This window comes from Uloborus diversus, chromosome 3, assembly GCF_026930045.1.
Source record: "Uloborus diversus isolate 005 chromosome 3, Udiv.v.3.1, whole genome shotgun sequence".
Lineage (NCBI taxonomy): Eukaryota > Metazoa > Arthropoda > Arachnida > Araneae > Uloboridae > Uloborus > Uloborus diversus.
In genome coordinates this window covers 175,274,552-175,297,796 of record NC_072733.1, presented here as the reverse complement: position 1 = coordinate 175,297,796, position 23,245 = coordinate 175,274,552, and the positions used below count along the sequence as shown (strand labels likewise).

Below are 23,245 nucleotides of genomic sequence, written 5' to 3'. Positions count from 1 at the left end.
GTCACTCTAATAAGAAGGAGAAGATCGAAAAGTCACTCTTGTACTGGAAAAGAGATTGCAAACATTAAAAAGATTTGACTCAAATTAGACTATTCTTTCAAAAGTTATTGAGCATCTTAGTTTCAAATTTTCCGTTTTTCTATGTATATTGACATAACTAATGTATTGTTGACAGGTATTCATACTCAGCCATGTCTATGAGATAAATAAAACTGTCTGTAATGTTTTTAAAAAGTTTTGCGAAAAATCAGGCTAATACCTAATTTTCACCTTATCAGCATTTTAGGAAAAACACGGAAAATCATACGATTCCCCCGTAGCCATCTCAACAATTTTTCCTATGATCACAAATTTTAAGCTAACAATGAAGTCATTTTGCTCATCTGTATGTTCAGCGTGAAAATTTAAGTCTCGCTGAGCTATTCCTGAAACAATTTAATTCGCGAAGTCAAATTTTAAAGTTAGATTATTTTGATGAAAAAAGATTTTTTTTCGTGCACTGAAACTAGAAAAAAAAAATAAGAAACTAGACTTTCTTTCTTTCTTTCTTTTTTTTTTTTTTTTTGAGAGGGGGAAGGACGACTAAATGTATGGATTCTGGGAATCCTATCAGCTTTTCGTATTTCTTTAATTTCCTTTATTTCGATTATTTAATTATTTATTTTAAATTTTACTGATAACGTTCAAGAACTTTTAAAGACATTGTGCAAAGCTTTTAATCTTCGTTTGTTTGAAAGCAAGTCGACTAGATTTTCTTGACAGCTGGCTAAAGCGCTATGTTCGAATGTGCGTGAAACTCTCCGATTCCCTCACGTGAGAAATATGAGCAAAACCAACCCTCAAAACTCTTCACCTTTCGAGTCAGAGTTAAAAGTGTCCTAGATAATGCATGACACATTCGTCAACTGTTTCCTCCTCGTATGTGTTAAATGTAAAATTGTGAGAGGAGGACTTGCTTTTCCATTCTCTCTCTGTCTCTCCAAAATCCGATTCGATTTGCCGAAAGTGGCGCGAAAAATCGATGCATAGCAACCCCGAATGCTTGGCGATGGTTTGGCGCCGGACAGAAAATGCTGAGAACCGCTCGATGGTAAACCCGACGGAGCGCGCTCAAGTCGTTTAGGTGATCTTGTGGCGAGTAGTTCGGATTGCAACCGAAGTGATAAGACGCAAAGTGCTCTGGACGCAACTGTTTCGGCTCACTTACTATTTCAATCATGTTTCGGCGCTCTGCAAATAGGCAATGTAGGAACGGTCTTTGTTTATTTTGGATGCTGGTCTTCGGGGCTGTTTGATTTCCTATTAACAGCGTGTTTTGAGTGCGTTTACAAAATTAAGGCAATCGGCGTAACTTTTGGAAAAGTTATTTAAAACTTCTTTTGCATCATTTAAGAGAAATTTAATATTCTGAGAAGGGTTGGAGAAAATATATTATATTAACTGAGACTCATTGAGTAACATTTTGCTGTTCCTACTTCTGTAATATTTGAGCTTAAAACTTTTTTTTTTTTTAATGAAAGAGAAAACATTTTTAAAAATTTGATTGTATATATTTGAATGTTATAACTGCTTGCTAGTAAGAAAGTAGCATATGTTTGAAGTTGATTTTTGAACTGTGAAGCAAAGCTCAGAGAATTATTAATGCATTCAAAAATATAACTCTTGAAATTCAATTAGTTCTCGGATCATTTTCCGTATTGCGTTTCCTACCGAAGCAACAAGTGGCAAAAGCCGATGTGACAGCAAATAAATTTGACAATGTTTTTATGATTTTATCCAGAGGCTTAAATTTAAACATGAATCATCCAACGCAATTGTTCCAATATTTTTAAAACTCTTAAGCAGCTACGAAGTGCAAAGTCATGCATCACGAATCTGGGCATTTACAACGTCCAACATCTTATTCTCTTTCGAAAATGAGGACTTGGCATCCTCATGTGTACGCAAATCCTCCTAAACAGCCCACACCTCACTTTATCATTGACATTCTTGGCATTCGTGACAGCAACTCGCCTTTGCCACCAGCACAAGTGAGTGGTCCTATCCTCCTGTCGTCTCCAACACCACCATCTCAACCGGTAGTGAATGGCAGCCACTCGTACCACCACCATGCAAACCATCACCACCATCATCACCACCACAGCAACCAGCACTTTCACAATAGCAGCAGCAACAGCAGCAGTTGCAGCAGCTACAGTCCTTCCATGGCTTCGGCTAGCGAGGACCTTGCAGAGCCCGCTAAGACGGTAATTGAGCAACCTCTGAACTTGTCGTGTCCAGAAAAAGGAAGGGGCGAGACGCCATCACCGAGTAAGCTGACCCCCTTCAGGGTCGTGCCTAAGCCCAGTCCGGGCCCTACACCTCAAAGGGTCTCGCCTAAGAACCTACCGATTCAGGCCGCCTTTTCTCCTCCCGGCATTAACTTGATTCCTGTCGGGCCTCCAAATGGAGTGGTGCCGGGCGATATTGCCAAAAAGGCGAACTTAACTGCTCTTATAGGGACTAAACCACCAACGGCTGGGACAACACCGAAAGGTAAGTAATGCTTCATTTGAAGCTTTTTTATTGAAAGCCATTTACACTATGTGTCATTGTTATATAGCAGTGCTCATTGACAGTTGTTCAAAATAACTTCTAAATTCTAATTAAGAGACATCTTTCGCTTTTTGTTGGAAACTAAAATAGTTATCAAACGTTGCAGAGTAATTCCTCTTAGAAATGGTTTAAGCCATAATGCAATTGTTAATGTAAGGACAGTTCAAGAAAAATACATCACCTTCACGAGAGACAATACTTGCCGCACCATTAGTCACTCAATACCACATCTTGAGAGCTATGTTCCTAACCAATTTTTTTTTGCCCTTGCCGTCCATTGCCCTTTTAAAGTATTTACTTTTAACAAAACTTTTGCCGGAAGGGAGTTGTTTCATCACGTCCCCCTAAAAAATAATTTTACAGTCTTTTAGATTAAGATACACTTGTTTCATCAATGTTGCCGTCTTGTGTGAATTTTGAACGTAAGTTAAGTTAGAAAAACTAACTTCTTCTATCACTTAATCCATTTTTTTTCTTTTTTGCATTTTCTTTTATTTTTCATTTAAGCCCTTACTAATCATACCTTGGATATTTTTTTTTTCAATGCAGCTTTTCAATAATTCATCTCTAACATCAACAGAGATTATTTTACATGTGTCGTTGAAAAATCAACTACTTTTCTCACACATAAAATAAAGCCTTTCAACAAATGAAATCAGAGGTATATATCTCGTGTTTTGATACTTCAAAAGTGCTTACAGATAAAGAGAATTTCTTATGGAAAAAGAAAATTTTACTCTGCAAGCATACTAGTATGGTCAGTCTTTTTGCATATTTTTTTTTATTAGAAAGCACTGCTAATAACAGGTTTATTACATAGTGTAAATGCCCAGTTACAATGTTTTCCAATTCTGAAGCACAACCAGAGTATTAATTCTAAAAATTTGGGCAAAATTTTTCACCCTAAGTTTTATTTGTCTAAATCGTTAAAGTATTTTGTGTAAGTATAAATGTTACAATAATAACACTATTTCAAACTTTGAGACACATTTTTTTACTTATTAAGTATTTATTTGTGATGAGTGTAAAATAGCTTACTCAAAGTGTTTTAAAATATGTTATAAATCGATTGATTTTGAGGGCAAACCAACTGAAACGTAGCTTTTAGTAACAATGAAATTGCTATTCAAAAACATAAAATTAAGAAATAACTGGATTCACGCTTCGACTCTTTTAAAATTCCTGTAAAATTTGCATAAAAGTATTTTTTTTAGATTTATTTTGTACTTCTTTAAATCTGTATTTCAATTTCTCGAACTGGAGAGAAATGCTAAAGTATGAAGAAGTCAACCAGTTCAAAATTTAACGATAGTACTGAGAATAAATAAATGTGTTCTATCATTTAAGACGTTGACTCTTCTTTAAAAAAAAAAAAAAAAAAAAAAAAAAAACTGCTACACGTTTGCTAACACTGCTCGAATAGATTGTTATTCCGACTTTTTTGCGCACAATGGTTCGTACCGCGGCCAGTGGAAATTTAGTAGGGTGAAAACAGATTGGGATTTGAAAAACCCGCGTTCGGAAAAATCATCTTCGTAAGTGATAGCGTCTTGAAGCGTTACTGGTTCTGAGAAATCTCTCTCTTATTCCCCAACCAGGGCTTTGTTTCAAACAAAATAAGCGCGAGTGACTTTTCAATAGGTTAACAGAACATACTTTTTATACACAAACAGTCTGAATTTCTTCTTATGTGCATTTGAAAAATGGTCAAGGGTTGGGCTCCGTTGAGTGCACATGCTAATTTTGCTACGTGCCATATTTTGAAATATTCATCATGGATTCAATTCAAAATTATTATTATTGTTATTATTTAGAAATGGTACTTCTGCAAACAATTCCTCTAGGCAGTCAACGATCATGAAATACATAACGCTTAATTAAATCATTATTGCTGCAATACATTTTCTATGATTATTTTGACGTTTTACGTGTATATTCAATTGCTTCACAATTATTCACTGCTTGGTAGTAATAATAATCTTCCGTACACAAGTATTTTCTTTTCTTTTTTTTTTCTTTTGTTCTGTTTTACCTTCTTCACGCGAAACACACCACTTCTCGTGAATAACTTAAAAGGTTTCAATGTTTCTTTGAAACACACCATCCGTGTTTATGCAACTGTTGAGTAAATGTTTCATTTCTTAATAGCAATACTGTAAATATGATCAGACAATTATGAATGAGAAATATTGTTTTTAATTACTTCATATCTTTTAGTACTTAGATTTTCAACGCATAACATAGTAAATGATTCCTCTCCTTTTGGCGGAGAACTTCCGAATTTCGGACCGATTTTGCGATAAGAAATTAAAATCTTCTCTTTTCTCCCTTGCTTCTTTTTTTGTTTGCTTCCTTTAAAGAGAGATAACTAATCCCTGATATTTAATGTTTTATTGAAATGAATGAATGTCATTTCTTTATACGTTCAGCTCCATTTTGTGTTTTGTAATGTTTTTGAAAAAATTTCTTAGTTTCGGTAATTAAATAGCCTTTTTCCGCCCAATAATCAAATATTTTCTTTTTCATCAATAAGAATTTAGGTTGTTTCAGTTTAAACTTTTTTATAACTTTAATTAGAATTTTACTCCATCCATTCTATTCATTCTTGTTAGATGATGAAGGTGTTTAGGGTGGTTGTTTTCACTACAACTGTTACTGGACAAGGTTAAAATTGTATACGTGAAACCTGTGAAGTTGACCACTTGCGGTGCACTAATTTAGTGGTCAACTTAAATAGGTGGTCAACTTACAAAGCTTGATTTATATGATAAGGGCTAATTCCGTGCCTGAAAAAAAGCGGTCAACTTAGACAGGTGGTCAACTTACAAGGGTGGTCAACTTCACAGGTTTTACTGTAAAAGATAACCTTTTTATATCTTACTTGCTTTAAAGCATTTTTAATTTTTTCTATCATCAGTTGGAATAAAAATTGCGTAAATAATAATCGTGTAAGAAAATTAAAGTTTATGTCGTGGAAAAAAATATTTCTAATTTTAGAGAAACGTTGCTTGTTCCATCTATTGGAATAATAATTGTGTTAATGATAATCGTATAAAAAGAATAAAAGTTTATGTCACAGTAAAAATCTTCCTTATTTTAGAAAAAATTTGCCACTTCTAAGTCCTTTTTTCTAAGATAGGCCAGTAGTAGTTAAGTATTACACTTTACTTGGAGAAACTTTCAAATTAAAACTTTAAGTCTGAGCTTAAAATTGATATACATATATTATTAAATGAATTTGGAATAAATTATTAATTTGCTTTCAAATTACCTTTTAAGATTTGGCGTTTAGTTTAGCGAAATATATACAAAGCAGAAATTAAGTAGCTGTGAATTTCGAAGCAAAGCGCGAGGTATTTTTCTAAAATAACATTAAAATAATTAATAGTTCGGAGAATTTATCCTCATACCTTCCGCGTATTGTCACTTAGTAATATGTATTTCGAAATACATATATCGTTTTAAGTATTTAAGAGCACTTTTAATAGAAATAATTTTCAGCATTGCACTAGACATTTTAATCTGGTTTTGAAACTAGAATTTCGTAAGGCATCTCAGTTTTTGAGAAAAATCAAAATCATGAATTCGTTCAATTTAATTAAACTGAAATTGTTAAGACATTCCCGACGTAAAACTAAAAAAAAATGTTCACATAAGAGGCAAAATAGGAATTAATTTTTGGGAGAAAATTAAAATGATCTCAAACGATGAAAAGGTAATTCACTTTCTCTTTAATAATTGTGCGCAGCTTCAACAGCTACGTAAGGAGAAATTTTTTTTAAAGCAATGAATTAGGGAATTATTCTTCATGTAATCCCCTTTGAAATCAATGAATAACTAGGCTGGAATCAGAAATTATCCGAAAAGATAAGATCGACGAAAAGATGCGATCGCATTATGCATTAGGGAATCCTGAAAGAAGTTTTGCGTTGAAAAATGTGATTAACTTGTAATATTTTATTTTATTCATTTCAAAACTAGTTGTTTTCCCTCGAGTTAAGCTTAAATGTATTACGGTAATGAAAGATTTTAATTTTAAAGGCTATTAGAATGAAAATTGTAAAGTCACATCTTTTGTGGACAGAAGACATTATTTATTTAAAATTTTGTGATGAGTAAAATAATTCCGTCTATATTTATAGTTTCATTTCTTAAGGAACATAAAATTTAACTTTAACTATGTATCAAGAGTTGGATTGAGAAATGACGCCCGATTCCTTATTGGAAATTTTTACGCGTCCAATTTGTTAATATAGTTTTGATTTTTAGTTTTAATTGTTAGTTTATTCAGTATTTGCGGTTATTATTTTGAAGATCGTGAAATGTTGTTTTTACTTGATCTCTTCTGAAATGCATTTACTATCCAAAAAGAAAAGATCAGTGAAAAAATGCGATCGCATTATGCATTAGGGAATCCCGAAAGAAGTTTTGATTTCAGAAATGTGATTAAGTTGTAATATTTGACTTTATTCATTTTAAAGCTAGTTTTCCATCGAATTAAGCTAAAATGCATTACGGTAATGAAGGATTTTAATTTTAAATGCTATTAGAATAAAATTTGAAAAGTAAAACTTTTGTTGAGAGGAAATATTACTTATTTTACGTTTTATGATAGATTAAATAATTTCGTCCATATGATCTAACATAATTTTTTGCTAAAACAACTACGTAGAGAGGTTTGAATGAGAAACAGGTTTTTGATTCTTCATTGAAAATATTTATTCGTCCCATTTGTTGATATTAGTTTTTTAAACTTGATTTTATTTTTTAATATCAGTGGCTTTTATTTTGAAGTTCTTGAAATGTTAATTTTTTTTTTTAAATTTGATATCTGCGTAGATAAATGTATTTTTAACAATGACCAGAAATGAAAAGAGGAAAAAAAGGGCAACCTGAAAACATGAACCTTTTTAAACCTTAAAATATTTTTTTTTGTTAGATTTGTTAACTTTGCAATCTGGCCCTTGCCGCAGCTGGGTTGTGGCAGCTGAAAGGCACAATAGTAGCTTTTTTTTTGAAAGAGACTTAATGTCTGATATTTTCTTCATTTTATTTATTTTGTTTTATTTTTGAGAATTCAACAATTATAATAACAATTATCAAAATATTACTGCTAAAAATACATTTGGAGATGCCAAACCATTTTCAACATTGTGTTAAATTAAAAACTAAATTGCTCTCATTGTATTCCAATTGGATGTTATATTTTCTTTCCGTAAAATTTCACATCTTTCGACTTTTAAATCTTCAAAAACTGATTTTGAAAATGACTGCAGATTAAAGAACCGTTATTCACAAAAAAAAGTATATAAAACGTTAAACAGTTCATTATTCTTTTCAGATATATTAGTTTATATAACAAATTACGCGATACTCAGAAGATGGCATTTAGCAGTAAGTCCTCACGAATACTTCTGATGTAAATGTTTGACAAAATTTTTAAACTGATTTCACAATTTTATCGTCTATTAATACCTCGTCACGTCAAGTCTTGAGAATATATTTTTAAAGCTCAACTAATGCGCTATCAAAAATAATCTTTTAACTTCTCATATAAATTGTGACGCATTTATTCAGGACTAATTTCGTAAAATAGTTTTAGTCATATGGTTACGGTTTTTGTCATGATTTCTTCAATGTTTTTCTTTATTTATTATTATTATTATTATTATTATTATTATTTTACGTTAACTGTAACTTAGTTCAGTACAAAGTCCGAAAACCGAAATATTCGAGAATTCTGCAGGTCCGAATTTCGAAATTTCTAGATTTCTGATATTCTGCAAATTACGGCAAATAATAGCTTCCATCATAGATTGCCAATTTTTGTAAATTTTTGATTTAAAATACAATTTTTTTTCTGGGAAAAAATCGGAGAAAACTTTCGGTCAAAAATCAAGTAATAAAGTCCGAAAAAAACGTACTAATTTTAGAATTTTCCAACTATCAGATATCCGAATTTTGTTCTTTCTGTGTAAGAATGAACTAGGAAAATATAAATTGCTTACTCTTGACAATCTCGAGAAATACTTCTTTCTGAATTATTATTTGGTTAAATTTTAACTAATTGTTATCGTCAATATGTTTCTTGTTTTTTAGTAATAGTTTTTGTCAAGTTTTTACTCACATTCTTTTGTTACTCAGCGATGAAGCACGTTAAAAATTATTAGAGACCTCGAAAAGAAAATTACACAGACTTTTGAAATTAGATTTTGTTTTAACCTCTGAATAAGTACTCCACAAAAGTACAAACCGTAAAGTCAGTCTAGTCATGCAAAAAGTTAAAGACACGCTACATAATACTTTGAAGTCACGTGAATTGTATAAATATAGTTAAAACCTAGCTATTGAATCAACATTTCTAGGAAAATAAATTAATGTATCTGTCAAATCATTGTCGACACAGCAATAAAATATTAGAATTGTTTTAGTTTTTAAAGCAATTCTATTTCAAGGCAATTTTGTTAAGCTGCACGCTATGCTAGAGAGAAACATTCACCATACAATTTATATGAAATGGCATTTTTCGTCCTTTACAAATAGAGACGATACTTTGCCGACAGAAAAGAATAGAGAATTTATTTTCTGCAATGTAAAAATGATTTCCAGCATCAACGTTTGCACTTTTACATCACCTTCCCTGAATTTATACTAATTTCCGAAATCGTGATAAAGTATACAAAATTGACTTCTAAGAAATAAATAATAAATATGCAACGTTCTAACAAAGTCACGTGGGTTAGCCAAAAATTACATTTTCTTTTTTTTTTCAATACCTTCGCTAAAATACCCTAATTACCCTAATATGTGATAAAGTGTTTGAAATTGAACTACAGGCAATCGAAAATAAATGTGCAAAAGTATAACCGAGTCACGTAAGTTAGCCTAGTAACATTCACTTTTTTGAACATCTTTCCTAAATTTATGCTAATTTCTCAAATGTGTGATCAAGTATTTAAAGTTGAAATACAGAAATGCAAAACCAAATATGCAGTATTCTAACAAAGTCATGTATGTTAGTTCATTCACACTTATTCTGTTTAGACATCTTCCCAAATTTATTTCATAGTATTTATAGTAAGAATGCAGGTTTATTTAAAATAATAATCAATTTTACATGATTATAGATAGTATCAAAAGAATCAGCAGATAACAGGAGTGCCCACCTGGGGAGGGGGGGGGGGGGTTGGCGCAGACTGCGCCATTGAAATTTTTAGGGGGGTTGTTTTGAGTGGGATTTTCCATTTTTGGGGGGTCTCTTGCTTTTGGGGAGTCTGCGTGATATTTAGGGGAGGTGCGCCCTTGCTCTTAGGGGGTGGGCACCCCTGTAGATCATATCTGAAGCAATAAACTATATCTTTTTTTAGAAGTTATAAGGGAAGAAAACCGTGTTATGCCGCAGAAATATCGATAATATTGCAGAACATTTTTTAGATAATGATGAAAATAAAAGTATATGTAGAAACACCTAAGATTTATTCAAGGGTTAATTTTTGATTTGAAGCTTTCGATATAATGTTTGGAGATTAGTCATACGCATCATATATTTTTATAGCTCTTAAAATCTTGTTTCAGAACACTTTTAAAATCAATTTAGTTTTTATCCTAATTGTTGTGCCGCTGCTTGAAAAATAAATCTTTTTATGTGTGTGAAACGAAGAAAAATATTAGCGAGGGGTTGGGATCCCTCCCCCCCCCAACAAAAAATCTCTTTTATTTCGTGGCATAGTTCCAATCCTAGTACGCTAATATACAGTCGACTCTCGATAACTCGAAGCCTTATAACTCATATTCTTTTAATTCGAATTTTTCTGTCGTTTTAAAAATAATTTAGTATTTTCAATACAAAGTTGTCACTACATCTCGTATGTTCTGATTTAAGTCGAAGTTTTTAACTGAGCTTCGTTTCCGACTTTTGCACAAAATACTGCCAAAATAAGAAAAAAAATGTTTTTTTCCCCTTCAACACATTTTTTTTTTCAGCTTGTGCGAGTTGGATAATTTGTTTACAATAGTGCTCCTTAATGCACACAGTGTTGCAATCTTACGTGAGAAATAGTTGATCGGGCTATATATTTTGACGTGGCTGACGGTCTAAAATTTTATTGCTGGTTAACATTTGAAAGACTTGAAATTTTGATAAAAATTTAAAAAAGTTGCCTTTATTTTCTGGATGACTCAAATAATCTGTTTTAAGGACGAAAAAACGTTTAAAAGCAGTACGAACTGAAATCAGGAGAAACGAAATTGAGCATATGACATACAAACGTAATGACGTTTTAAGATGCGATAAATAAGCAATCAGTCAAAATAACTTCCTTTTTCGAAGTATCTTAACAAAATTTATTCTCTGTAAATATATTCTATCGTAGAAGCAATAATTAATTTTATCAAAACTATAAGTGTTACAGTTTTTCCATTGCGCACTATTTCTGAAAACGAAACTAAGAAGGTAGACTTCTAAGAAGGAACTTCAGAAGGCTGTTAAAGAAACTTCCGATAACTCAAACTTTAGCCAGTCCCTTGGGACTTTGAGTTATCGAGAGTTGGCTGTACACACATCTAAAGATTGTTTTGAACCTATTCCCATAAAACAATCTGGAAAAGAAAAAGAATGAAGCTTGTCGCAGATTTCGAATCCCATTTCCTACAATTTCATCAAATGCTTCAAACCTCAAACTGGAAATGCAAATTTCTGTCTTTTAGCAATACTGAGAATTGCCAATGATGAATAAACGCAAAAGAGTCTTGTTGATTATTCCTTTTAATGAACTGCGGATCTAAAATTCCGTTAAGTGTATAGAATAGAGAATATTGGTGAAAAGGCAATTTCTCTATGATCTGTATTCAACGAGTAACTCCGAAAGGCAATTGCGAAGATAGTGCAAAGCCCATTAAAAGCTCTATTTCAGAAATACTGGTTTGGACGTTTTAGAGGCATCGCGATAACATCGTCCGAGTCTAATTATGTGGTACTCTGGATGCTCTTCACAATAGCGGAAGTCTGTAACTTGTCGGAGCTACAAGTTACCGGGGAAACCACAACGTTGACTACATATCTAATGTACTCAAATCACATACTTAGGATTTTGTTCAATGCTCCAGGAGATAAAATTTCTGTGAAGTAGTGTTAATGCTGCTTTTGTTAGTGACATGATCGTGTTATTATTTTGTGACTTATTTGCTTAATTAAGTTTTTAGATAAGAGCTAATTGCACGACGATGGTTAATTTGTCTTTAAATTATCAATAAATTGGTGTTGATAAAAATTGTTTTATGAACACTAATTTGTTGATAATTTAATGACTAATGGGTTTAAAGAACACATTTTTGATTCTCTAAAAATGATGATGAATATTGCCTAAAAACAATGAATCAGGGTTGGTACAAATTATTCTATCATGTAGCAAAATTAAGTTTAACTTCCCTAAAAAACATTTTTAGGGTAGAGGTTTACAAAATAGATTTTAAGGAGCTCGTTACACATTAATAATTGATAAAAATCTTTAAACCATGATCAATTTGACAGTTTTTAATTGCAAAGATGTACTTTATGGAGCAGTATAAGAAGTAGCTTCACTGTAAGGGAGGGGAAATAAAGTTGATTATATTATTAAAATTTGTTCAGAGCATGTTTGTTTTTCAACTATATATTTTTTAATAGAACTGTTTATGCAGAACAGGATTTTCATGAACTTTTTACAAAATATCTTCAATAGACTTAGTTATAAATGCTTTTCCTGGTGTTGTTTACTACAGATAAGTGCATACTGCTTAAAAAGCTTTTCAGAATTATACTTGGAAGTCAAACTTTTGGAAATTGCTTGCAAAATTCGTTTAAGAAAATTATTGCCAACTTTCAAGGAAGTGTGGTGTTACGTAAATAGTTTGAGGATTCACCGAAAAAGAGGAAGTGTAATATTTTTAGGATTTTTTAGAAAAATGAGCTTGTAAACAAGAAAGAAATGCGTACATATGACCGGCGTCTGTAAATTGTGGGCTAAACGAAGCAAATGTTAAGACCCTTTTTTTAAACTTTTTTTTTTTTCATTTATTTTCTCCGTTTTTTTTTTTTTTTTTTAAATGAAGTGACATTGATAAAATTAATTTCATGATTATGATTGTTGAACGAATTTAAGGAAAATATGTTAAAATTTTAGTCACGGGGAGTTTTTTTTTTTTTTTTTTTGCAATATGTTTTTATGTTAGTCTATTTTGTGGTCCATATCGGTGGTGTAATATTTTGTAAATGAACTCTTACATTTTTAATTCCTGAACTTATTATAGACAGACGAGGCCCGTCATTTAAGGGGGCAAGTCACCATTCCTGGCTTTGAAAAATTAATGCTTTTTCATACAAGTGAATCACTCTATTTAGACGAAATTTTTTTAAAAAGCTATAAATGTTTGTAAGGTAGTTTCTCCTCTCTTTTTTTCTTAATATAAAAGGTAGAATACAGATTATTTATAAAATTAAAGCGGGTGGTTTGCTTAAAAAATACGTCTTGTCACTTTTAGTTTCCGTAGCGAAAGATAAAACTTAGTGTAAAATTGTTTTATACCGGTTATGATAACGATAGATCTCTACTTGATGTTTTCTGAATGAGGTTCTAAAAAAAAAAATATTTTTGTTCATTATTCTTTTATTATTTCTTTTTTTTTTTTTTTTTTCAATTTATTAAAGTCTCGTATAACACGGTTTCGATACAAGAAACACTTGTACTTTGTAATAATTTTATGTTAATGTTTTTGTATTTCAATCAATTTCGAAAAAAGAAACTTAAAACGAAAATGTGACAAAATAAGGACATACACATAAACAATATGTAAATGTTTTTTTTTAACTACTAAGAACCTTTTTTGTGAATACTTATTGTTATTGATCTTGAAATTATTTTTTTTTAAACTGCCCAGACATAAACAAAGTATCTTTTTACATACTTTAAAATGTATTTTATTCTGAAATGATAGGAAAAGCATTTTTAGTCTTTTTTTTATATAAAATTTACTATTTTCTTTTTAGTGCAGCATTTCAGTTCATTATTTGCAAACATCTATGCTTACACAAACTTTATCAATCATCATATCATTTTTTATTGTCCTGCAAAACTTTTTTGATGGCAGATAAAAGTTTCTGTTCAGTACATAAATGCTTTTTACAATTGCTGTAGGTTTTCTGAATGGATTTTAAGAGTAATTTGCAGATATACTTTTGACTGTATGATTTTCAACATGATATGAGATATGCGGTGAAAAAAATAAAATTAAAAACTTTTGACTGTATGATTTTCAACATGATATGAGATATGCGGTGAAAAAATAAAATTAAAAACTTAAGACACTCAAAAAACTTAGTGAGGGAAATAATTATTGCTTCCGTAGAAAGATTTTCTTTTAGTTAGTGCACAAAATTGCTTTTAAGGTCGTCTACAATGAGAAATTGAAAAACTAAAAATTATTATTGATACTTTCAGAAAACAAATAATTTTTTCGTAAACCTACAAGTGTCGCCTTAGAATATAGATACTAATAAATTTGTCTGCAAATTGTTCAGCAGAACACAATAAACCGCAAAACGCTCTGTATACTACAGAAATTCCCTAACGGACCTAAAAAGTATGTATAAGTTCTATAGACATTTCTTTTAAATTGCAGAAAAAAATCTTCGTTACGTTACAAAAGTTATTGACAAATAATTCAACTTCAGGTAATAAAAACAACGATCGTTCTAACAGCAATAATTCAATCCGTAAAACGATACGAATTGTCGAAACGATACGATTGCGATTGTCTTGTCAGCTTCGCTGTTATTTCTGCGATGGCTGGAAAAATAGGTATAAATGTAATATTACTAATTGTTAATTTTCATTTACTTTCAAAAGTTTTTAAAAAAATTTGATTTCAGTTGTAAAAATTGTATGAAAAAAAGAAGATCCTCACTAAAACCAAGTACTTTTTCTTTCACTTTAACTTTTTAAAAAAATTCCAAAAATGCCCTATGTCTGATCTTAATTTTTAGATCAGACATAGATAATTTTTAATTCTAAGGATGGTTTTAAGTGCAATCTCAGAGCAATATCGCATTTGTTAGCAGCTTGAGGTCCCGTTTTTTGTCATTTGTTCTCGTTCTCTTTATTCCCTTTTTTTTTCACTTTTTATTGTTTATTCATTTATATATGTGTTATCTTATGTGCTACCTTTTAAGACATTTTTCAGTGCAATTTATTTGAACTAAGTTTGTTTTAGACCCGTATGGTTTTTTGAACTGCAGTTGGCATCTTTTTTTTTCATTTTGTCATTCAGATTTCTTTCCTTTTTTGTTCTGTCTTAGTAAATTTCTTGGCATGTTTTTGTTATGGGTTACCTTTCATTTCGTTATGCTTAGTTTTAATTTTTATTTTGTTTAATTTTCAATTATTTTTCGTTTAATAATTTTTTCGTCTTTCTCTGTTTTTTCAAATATCTACGGTGCTTTGAGTTATAGTTGTTAAAACCATTTATTTTTATTTCAGCTGTATCGGCTTGGTCTTGCTTCCAATAAAGTTCTTTAAACCAATGAGAACCAGTGATTTTCCCCTGCAATTATAAATCATACTCTTGCTTTTATTTTACCTTACCTCGTATTTATCTTAATCAAAATGCAATTTTCCAACGATTTTCAAAAGCGAAATAATTGCTGATAAAAATTATATAGCTGTTCAATAAATAAAAGTGTAAAATTAACTAGCGTTCGACATTCCACACCAAATCAATGAAGAAAATTACTTTAAAATTATATTTAAGTACAGTTTTTTATTTATTTATTTTTTTTATGTATCGTCCAGTGAATGCAAGGCATTCTCGAATTCTGAGTTTCGTCGAATACTTTCCAAGGATTTCATGCGTAAAGCAATTCCTAATAAATACGCTAAATAAGGTAATAGCTACGAACACAACGCCACTAAGTAGTTAATAAATGATGCTTGAGGAAGTAAACAATTATCCCTTCGCTTTGTCTGGTATGTTAGCTTTCTATAGGAGGCTACGTAAGCAGCCCTTGTTTAATAAATGATACTCAAGGAAGTAAATAATGATCTCTTGGTAGTTTGTCTTGTATCATTGTTCCAGTTGTAACAATAATATTTAAAGGCATTAGAAACGGTGGTAATTGTCAAAGGATAATCGTCATGGCTAGTTAAAAACTCTTTTTATGCTACATTTAATTCGTTAAAGTTTATTCTGCGCAGTTGTTTTTGAAAAAAAAGTTGAATCTGAGAAAAGAAAAAGTATTTTACGAAGTTAATTGACGATAACAACAGGTTACTAGTTGTCAGTTTTTCTTTTCTTTTTTTTTTAATTTGAAGGTTTTCTCTTGAAACTAAATTTAGATACAAACTGTTTATGGTGCAAATTAGATTCTAATGACATCAAACGCGATGACTTAACTGTTTAATAAATGTCTTTTTTCTAGACATAATTGAATGCGATGACCTTAATTTTGTGTATGTTATTCACCGACTGCTTCAGTTACTAAATTTTAAAAACATAAATATTCGATTTATTTATGGTTTATTTGTTTTTATTTAAGTACAGTTTTCAATTTACTCTTTATTGGAGTAGCAAGTTAATATAGCAATGTTATTTGATTTTTTAACTAAAAATTGCAACAACTTTTGCGATAAATAATTGTATTTATAAAAATAATGATAGTGTTTTAATAAAAGATATATAGTTTCTGTGAGTATAAAAAGTTTCTTTTGTGCAAGATTTTATTTGCAAATAATTTTGAAATCTTTATATTTGATCATTTCGGCAATAATGTATGAAATGTAAAAAAAAAAAAATATATATATATATATATTTAACTGTCTTATCATTAGAGTTTTAAATTTTTAAATATGACCTTTAGAAACAATTAGGAGTTTTTAATTCGATGCTTGATCTGAATTTATGAATCAGTATTGCTTTTATCAAGTGATTAATGTTTTACAAAAAGTATCTAAGAGCTTTGTATAAATGTATTTTTGCTCCATCAAGATAATGTGTAATTAATAACGTTTTTCATAGCTTTATTAAATCAGTTACTTTATTTTATGTGTTCAGACTTAAAATGTTCAATCTATTCAGTGTCAACGCTACTCAAAACTTAATAAAAACAAAATTGAAACTTTAATGTTATTTAGCTTTGGCTTTTTCGGCCTGCAATTTGTTGAATAAATTTCTTGAGGTAAAAGAGGGTCTTCCTTGAAAACGAAGAACTTAAAAACTGAAACTAAAATATTTTCTCCAATGTTTCCATTATTAACATATGAGTTTTTCAATTTAACTATAGTGCAATCTTATCAAAGTGCAATTTTAATGTTATAGTGAATAACATTAAAATTGCACTTTGATTGATAATTTTGAATATTACAAAATTAACTTTGAAACTTTTTTGTTTTTAAATTAATTGCAAATACTTGGTTCAAAACCACAGATAAACATTTCTTTTGTTAGTTCATAACACGTTTTTCTAGAGTAGTAATATAATGTAGTATTGTAGTTATATTGCTTATATAGAAATTCAAGGCTTTATAACAATTAAGTTTATTCATAAAAATGTATTAAAAGTTTTTTTTTTTTCAAATAATCTTCTTGATGATCATTAAGGGGAATAAATAAGTTAATTCTATAAAAAATTCTGACAAACCTACCTTTGAATAGTTTCGTTTGTAGGTAATACTGAGCTTTTTTACTCTCATAAAAATGTAACTGAGCATAAAATCTTAAATATCAAGTTTGTTAATGATGTGGATTTTTTTTTTTTTTTTGGCTTTTGAAGTTTACCAATCTATGAGGGGTTTTTTTTTTTTTGATGAACTTTATATGCTATTTAAAAAAAAATTCTTATTGAATTATATTTTAAATATTGTTTGTGCGGTATTTAAATTCTCTGAAAGCAGGAGTTCAAAATAAAATTAACCAAATAACGCAAGTAAGCTGCTTCAACGTTGCAAAACTCATCGTCTTCCAGTGAGCAATCATAAGGTCTTCTTTATTTTGCTGTCATTGCGAAAGATTTTTTTTCTTCATAAAACATATTTATACATCTATTTTTCAACGTACATATGTTTCAAATTGTACACATTCAATATCAGTTTTCACCAAATTTTATTTAAAAAAAAAATTGAAATATATCCAAAGTTTAAACACCTCTTTTGATTGATTTCCCTAACTAAAAATTTCTTAAATAATCCAAGAGGAAGTAAATTATAATCCCTTCCTTTAATCAGGGTCCAAAATATGTACTCCCTTTACAAATCCGTCCATTTATGCGGTTGAACCCTGGGACTTAACTTCCTAATACACTTGGCTTCATTTGACGGAATTCAACCTGATGGTCAGCAATTACTGAAGAGTTCTTGTCATGGTTGTCTGCGCATTATCCGTCAGATTACTAATATTTTATAAATAAATCGACGAGGAAGAAGTGGTTGATACGCTTTGTCATGCAATTTTCTAACAGCAGATGGTACAGGAATTCTTCTAAAACACCCGATTCACGTGTTTGGCAAACAGCCAGGATCCAAGCGCTCCTAATTGTTCTTTCACTATTTTCCTTAAACGTCTCTTTTTTCCATCTATTTGGCTCTTTTACCAGCAAAAAGTATATTAAACCTTTTTCTTCTACTTGGAAGTTACACACCTGTTTTGTTCACAGCGCCACTCAAGACTGAAATATCTCTCTTAGAAAAAATGTTGCTTTTTTCTCTCATATCTTGTTCAAAATATTTTTAAAAAATAAATATCTTCTTCAAAATACGGAAGAAAAAAGAAAAGAAGATAAATTTACCGAAAACCAATATCATGGCATTAGCTCTTGTTTTGTTGCCAATTTGGTTGGAATTGGTAGTTGCTGTTTTGGAGGGTTTAGCTTTCGATAATCGTGTTGTGTAGGCAAGGAATAAATATTATACTCTGTGCGGAAGCGAAATAAGATACTGTTTACTAACCAATTTCGTCATGCATTTTAAATTTTTGTAGAAGATGTGGAATTTAAACTTACGTAAAGAAGGCGGACTTGGATTCTGAAATCTATTGGTTTTCTTTTTCTGCTACTTTTTTGGCTTCCATTTAAAACCTTTTCAAGTGTAAACATATTACTTAATTGTGTAAATTTATATGAAATTTACAAATCTGGGGAAGAAAAGCTTTTGTAGCCAACTTTCAGACACATTAAGGCTTAGAATTCCTGTTCTTTGAATTAAATTTCGGAAACAACGGTTGTTCATGATGGGATGGTACGAAATGAAAATATACAGGCTGATTTTTATTTTATTATTATTATTATTTTTTTTTTTTTGAAAAAGGACTTTATAGACCTATTGAATGTCTTTATCTTTTTCAATATTGATAGAACTCAAGTATTTGATTTGATAAATAAATCTCTATATTACAGATCATGGGGGCAGAAAAAGTTAAAAACAAATATTAAACTTATTTAAAAATATATTAATCACGCATCGTATCATCTAAATATGAAATATATATTTATAGTTAATTTTTTTTATATTTTTTTACCTCTTTATGTATAACTTACTTTAAGACAAAAATGGCTATTCCATTTTTGCATAGATACTTTTGACCCTGTTTCTTGATGAGATAGTACAAAATGATGATAATTAGCGACGACTAGACATTCTTGAAACCAACCATCATGGCCCTTTTTCCATATTTTAAAAGATCTTACATATTAAGAGAATCCGTTTATTACGCATGGGATTGAGTAGTCTTAAAATAATTTTACATATTTTAAGGCTCTTCAATCCCATAGCATTAAATGCTCAATTGTTCGACATTCTAATAATTTTACAATTACAAAAAATAATCTACATATTAAGAGAATCTGTTTATTTTGCATGAGATTGATTAGTTTAAAAATAATTTTATAATAAATTAATGACTGTTATGAGTTTTCTCAGATTATTTCAATTACCAATTAGTAAAGTCTAAAAAATTATAGTTAAATTATTTTTAGTACTTTATTACAATAATAATAATTATTACTATTGATGGATATATGTACTTTAATCATAAGCGTTTTTCGCAGATACTTACATCGTCTTATATTTGCTATTTTTCGTTTAGAAGTAAATCATTTTAATTATGTACAGCTATCTCTAAAATTAAATAAGAAATATACTCTTAAATGAGTTCCTATTAAATTAAAGATTTTAAAAATAATCGTTCAAGTAATATCTTAAAAACGTCGTCATCGTAATTCAATGTTAAGGTTTTATCGTCATAGTAGTTTCGTAGTATAAAAAATTTATCGTAAATTGTCTTTCTTTACTATAGTTGATATTTTTGGGTTCCTTATTAATTTGATGCGACATTAAAGTAAAATTACGGAACAAAAACTTTTATTACCTTTCGTTATTTTTAGTATTTGAAATGTCGATATACATTGGTACTTACGTATGTTATACTCACCTTTTCTTATAAGTGTCATCTTTCATTAGCATAACCTTATTTATTTCACCATTTTGTGAGCACGATGATGCATAAATCCTTAAATTTTAAGATCAAAGTAAACATAAACTTCACTTAAGAACCTTAAACTTGCAGAAAAAATGCACTGATATAAATGTGCCAAAATCAATTTTGCAAAATTGAATACCACATTTTTCATTTATGAAGCATAAGGGTATAAATTCCAAATCTAAAAACAAAATGAAAGAAACTATTACAACTTGTGGACGGGGATTGTCTTCTATTTTGTTGCAAGAAATAGTATTAGTAGCCCAGATAGATGCTGCTATGCAGCATGTTTTCGATAATCGTGTCATTGAAAGTCTACGAGAAGAAATTTTGAACTTTGCCCCTGTTTTACGCAAATCTTTAAAAATACCACTTAAATCCCTTTGCTTCTCACAACTTCATGTAATGAATAATACACGATAAAAAACAAAGGCTACTAACAATTAAAAGCATTTTTAAATAATACGATGTTTGGTATTATATTTCAAGATCTTAAACCATAATTGTTATTTTTGTATAACACCATAGTAAAAAAGAAGCAGTACAATGACAAGTGTGCGCTTTATTGAATGAAACTCGTTAATCTTTCTTTTACACTGTACTTGTTTTTAAGAGCTGTTTCGTTTACACAGAAAGTAGTCTATTTTTACTCCTAATCTGAAACGTGTTTCTAATCCAAGGCGCGAAAGCAGTCCCTTGCATATTTGAGCTCTTAAAAAAATACAAACGTTTCGATTGTTAGCAACGAATAATGCTTTACGGTAGCCGAGTGATTTATTCTTTACGAGTGAATCTGACACAATTGGAATTAAAGCTGCTTACTCTTCTACCTTATTGTTAAGACTTTTTTTTTTCTCTTAAGTTCCTCAATTCGGTGAAGTTAGTTAATTACCGAGAAAGGAAATTATTTAACTAGATCTCCTTACTAACTTCGTCAAGCTTTTTTTTTAAATTTTTTGTTCATGTGTAAAAAAATTTAAATCCAGCTAAAAAAAGTCCTTAAATTGCTATTTAAATCGGTTAAAATTAGGAGTTCATCTATATTACTATTTTGACATTTATAAAACACCAAAAGTTTTTATGAAAACTTAATTTATAAAAAAAAATCCCTTTATCGTCATTGTCAAGTAGTATAAGTATTTAAGCATATTTAAACTTCATTACTGTAAATCCTGCTGCTTTCTTTTCAGCCTACTTTCTTGTAGAAGTACCATAACAAAAATACATAAAAGAAGGTTTGATGTATTGTAAAATATGACTAGTTGCGAAATATTTTCAAAAAGAGTTAAATAATGAAATAAATATTTAAAATGAAAATTTTGAAAAAAATGTTTTGAATGGAGAAATGTGTGACTATCTGTCCAAACACTCTAATAATTTTTGAAGAAATAATACAATTTTAAGACTTTGTTCAAAGAATCTCGAGCAGAACTGATCACTCTAATACGTCACATGTTTTTAATTATTTTTTTATCAAAACAATTTTTTATTACATTTGACGAGTACAAAAATCCTTTCTAAGAAAATTTATTATTTTTTTGATTTAAGAGATCAACATCAATAAAATTATTTTTTAATACCGAGCATATTGGAAAAACCGCGTGAGTACTCTTTTTTTAATTGTCTTCTATAAGAAATGCAACAAAGATATTAATAAAATCTAAATTCAGTTTTTTGTACATTGGCAAGAGACTGATTCAAGCTGCAAGTAAGTTACTAATAGTGTAAACACAGGTTTTTAAAATTATTGTTAGGTTTGTATTTCTTTATTTGTTAGGGTAAGTAATTGTCCATTTTTTGTATGATCTCTGGTTGTGAGTTGTGCTATTGGAAAACATTTTTATCTGTTATTTTTATGAAGTAATTGCTTTTAGACAGCGTGAAGTGAATTTTTAAGCAGATTTCTTAAAAGACTCTTGGTCAGAGAGTATAGAGGGAGTTATTTTTGAGACATCAGTAATCGATTTACAAAGAATTAATTTATTTTTTCCTTTCTTTTTTTCAAGGGACCATCACAAACATCCCTCTTAGCATCAGTATTTTGTAAAACAGTGCTCTTTTTTCAAATTTTCTTAAATAATTGTATAAATATTACAATATTTGGACAACTTTCCGACTTCTTTTCACAGAATACATGAGTAAATATTTAAAATAAATTTTGTATAATCTCGAAATATGAAAAATATATAACAATTGATTCAGCTTACAAAAAATTATTAGTCTATGTTCTAAAAAAATCCTTATTTTTTAAAAATATTTTTTCCAGAATTATTTGAAGTATTTTCCAGAAAAGTTTTAATTTATGTGCAAAAATAAGAATATTTCGTATCCTCCCATGTCACTAGCATTTGAAAACACTTTCATTGGTTTTGCAGTAGTTTGCACAAATTTTTTAGCTCCGTTCTTTGATGGAGTATTTTATTTTTTTCACAACTTAGAGATGTTTGTTTAAGAGGAACTTTGAGAAAATAAAAGAAAAATTAAAAGCGTTTATTACTCTCGAATAATTTATATAATAGATACTTCAAAAATATTTAAAACCAAATTGAACTAAATAAATATTTAATTGCTTGAATTTATGTAGTTGTAAAAGCGATTCCTTCACGATCATACAATCCTGATGTACCTTTATTACATCCAATGAACTTAAAAATGAACGCATGCTTACATCATGTTCTTACGATAGTTTTAAAACGGTAGAAAATGGTCTTCACCTTTTTTTTTCTTTCATTACGCTAAAAGCTTCGTTATGCTACAGTCTAATTTAAATATAAAATAAATGATATAATGTGGCAGGTAGTGTAAAATATGAAACGGATACATTTCACTGATAGTCACAGTTCGGATTTACTTTACTAATAGTCAAAATATGGACTATTATATTATAATAGAACGGTTTTCCTCTCAGTAACGTTGTGTTTTTCATATAGTCAAAATACCTCAGGCCATTGATTTGAAAATTTAAATGATTTACTCATAAAATAATCTCTTGATTAAAAGTATCCTTTCATGCCTAATATCCAAAGAAAGAGTTGCGTTTGAGGAGGATTTATAACAAGGCATATTAGTCATTTCAACTTTTATTTAATTTACATGCTTACACGCGTAATGAATGCATTGATATTCTGAATGTTATTTTCTTGATTGATAT

The 23,245-nt window shown here is 29.7% G+C and overlaps 1 protein-coding gene across 1 annotated transcript in view; it reads left to right on the top strand.

The window, feature by feature from the left end:
* The first annotated feature begins 1,722 nt into the window (after nt 1–1,722).
* The window catches only part of LOC129219301 (homeobox protein Nkx-6.1-like), a 191,707-nt gene continuing 170,184 nt past the window's right edge, over nt 1,723–23,245 (top strand). The window contains exon 1 of the mRNA XM_054853644.1: nt 1,723–2,535. Coding sequence (XP_054709619.1) covers nt 1,863–2,535 — 673 coding nt within the window. The 5' untranslated portion in view covers nt 1,723–1,862. The remainder of the gene's footprint in view (nt 2,536–23,245) is intronic.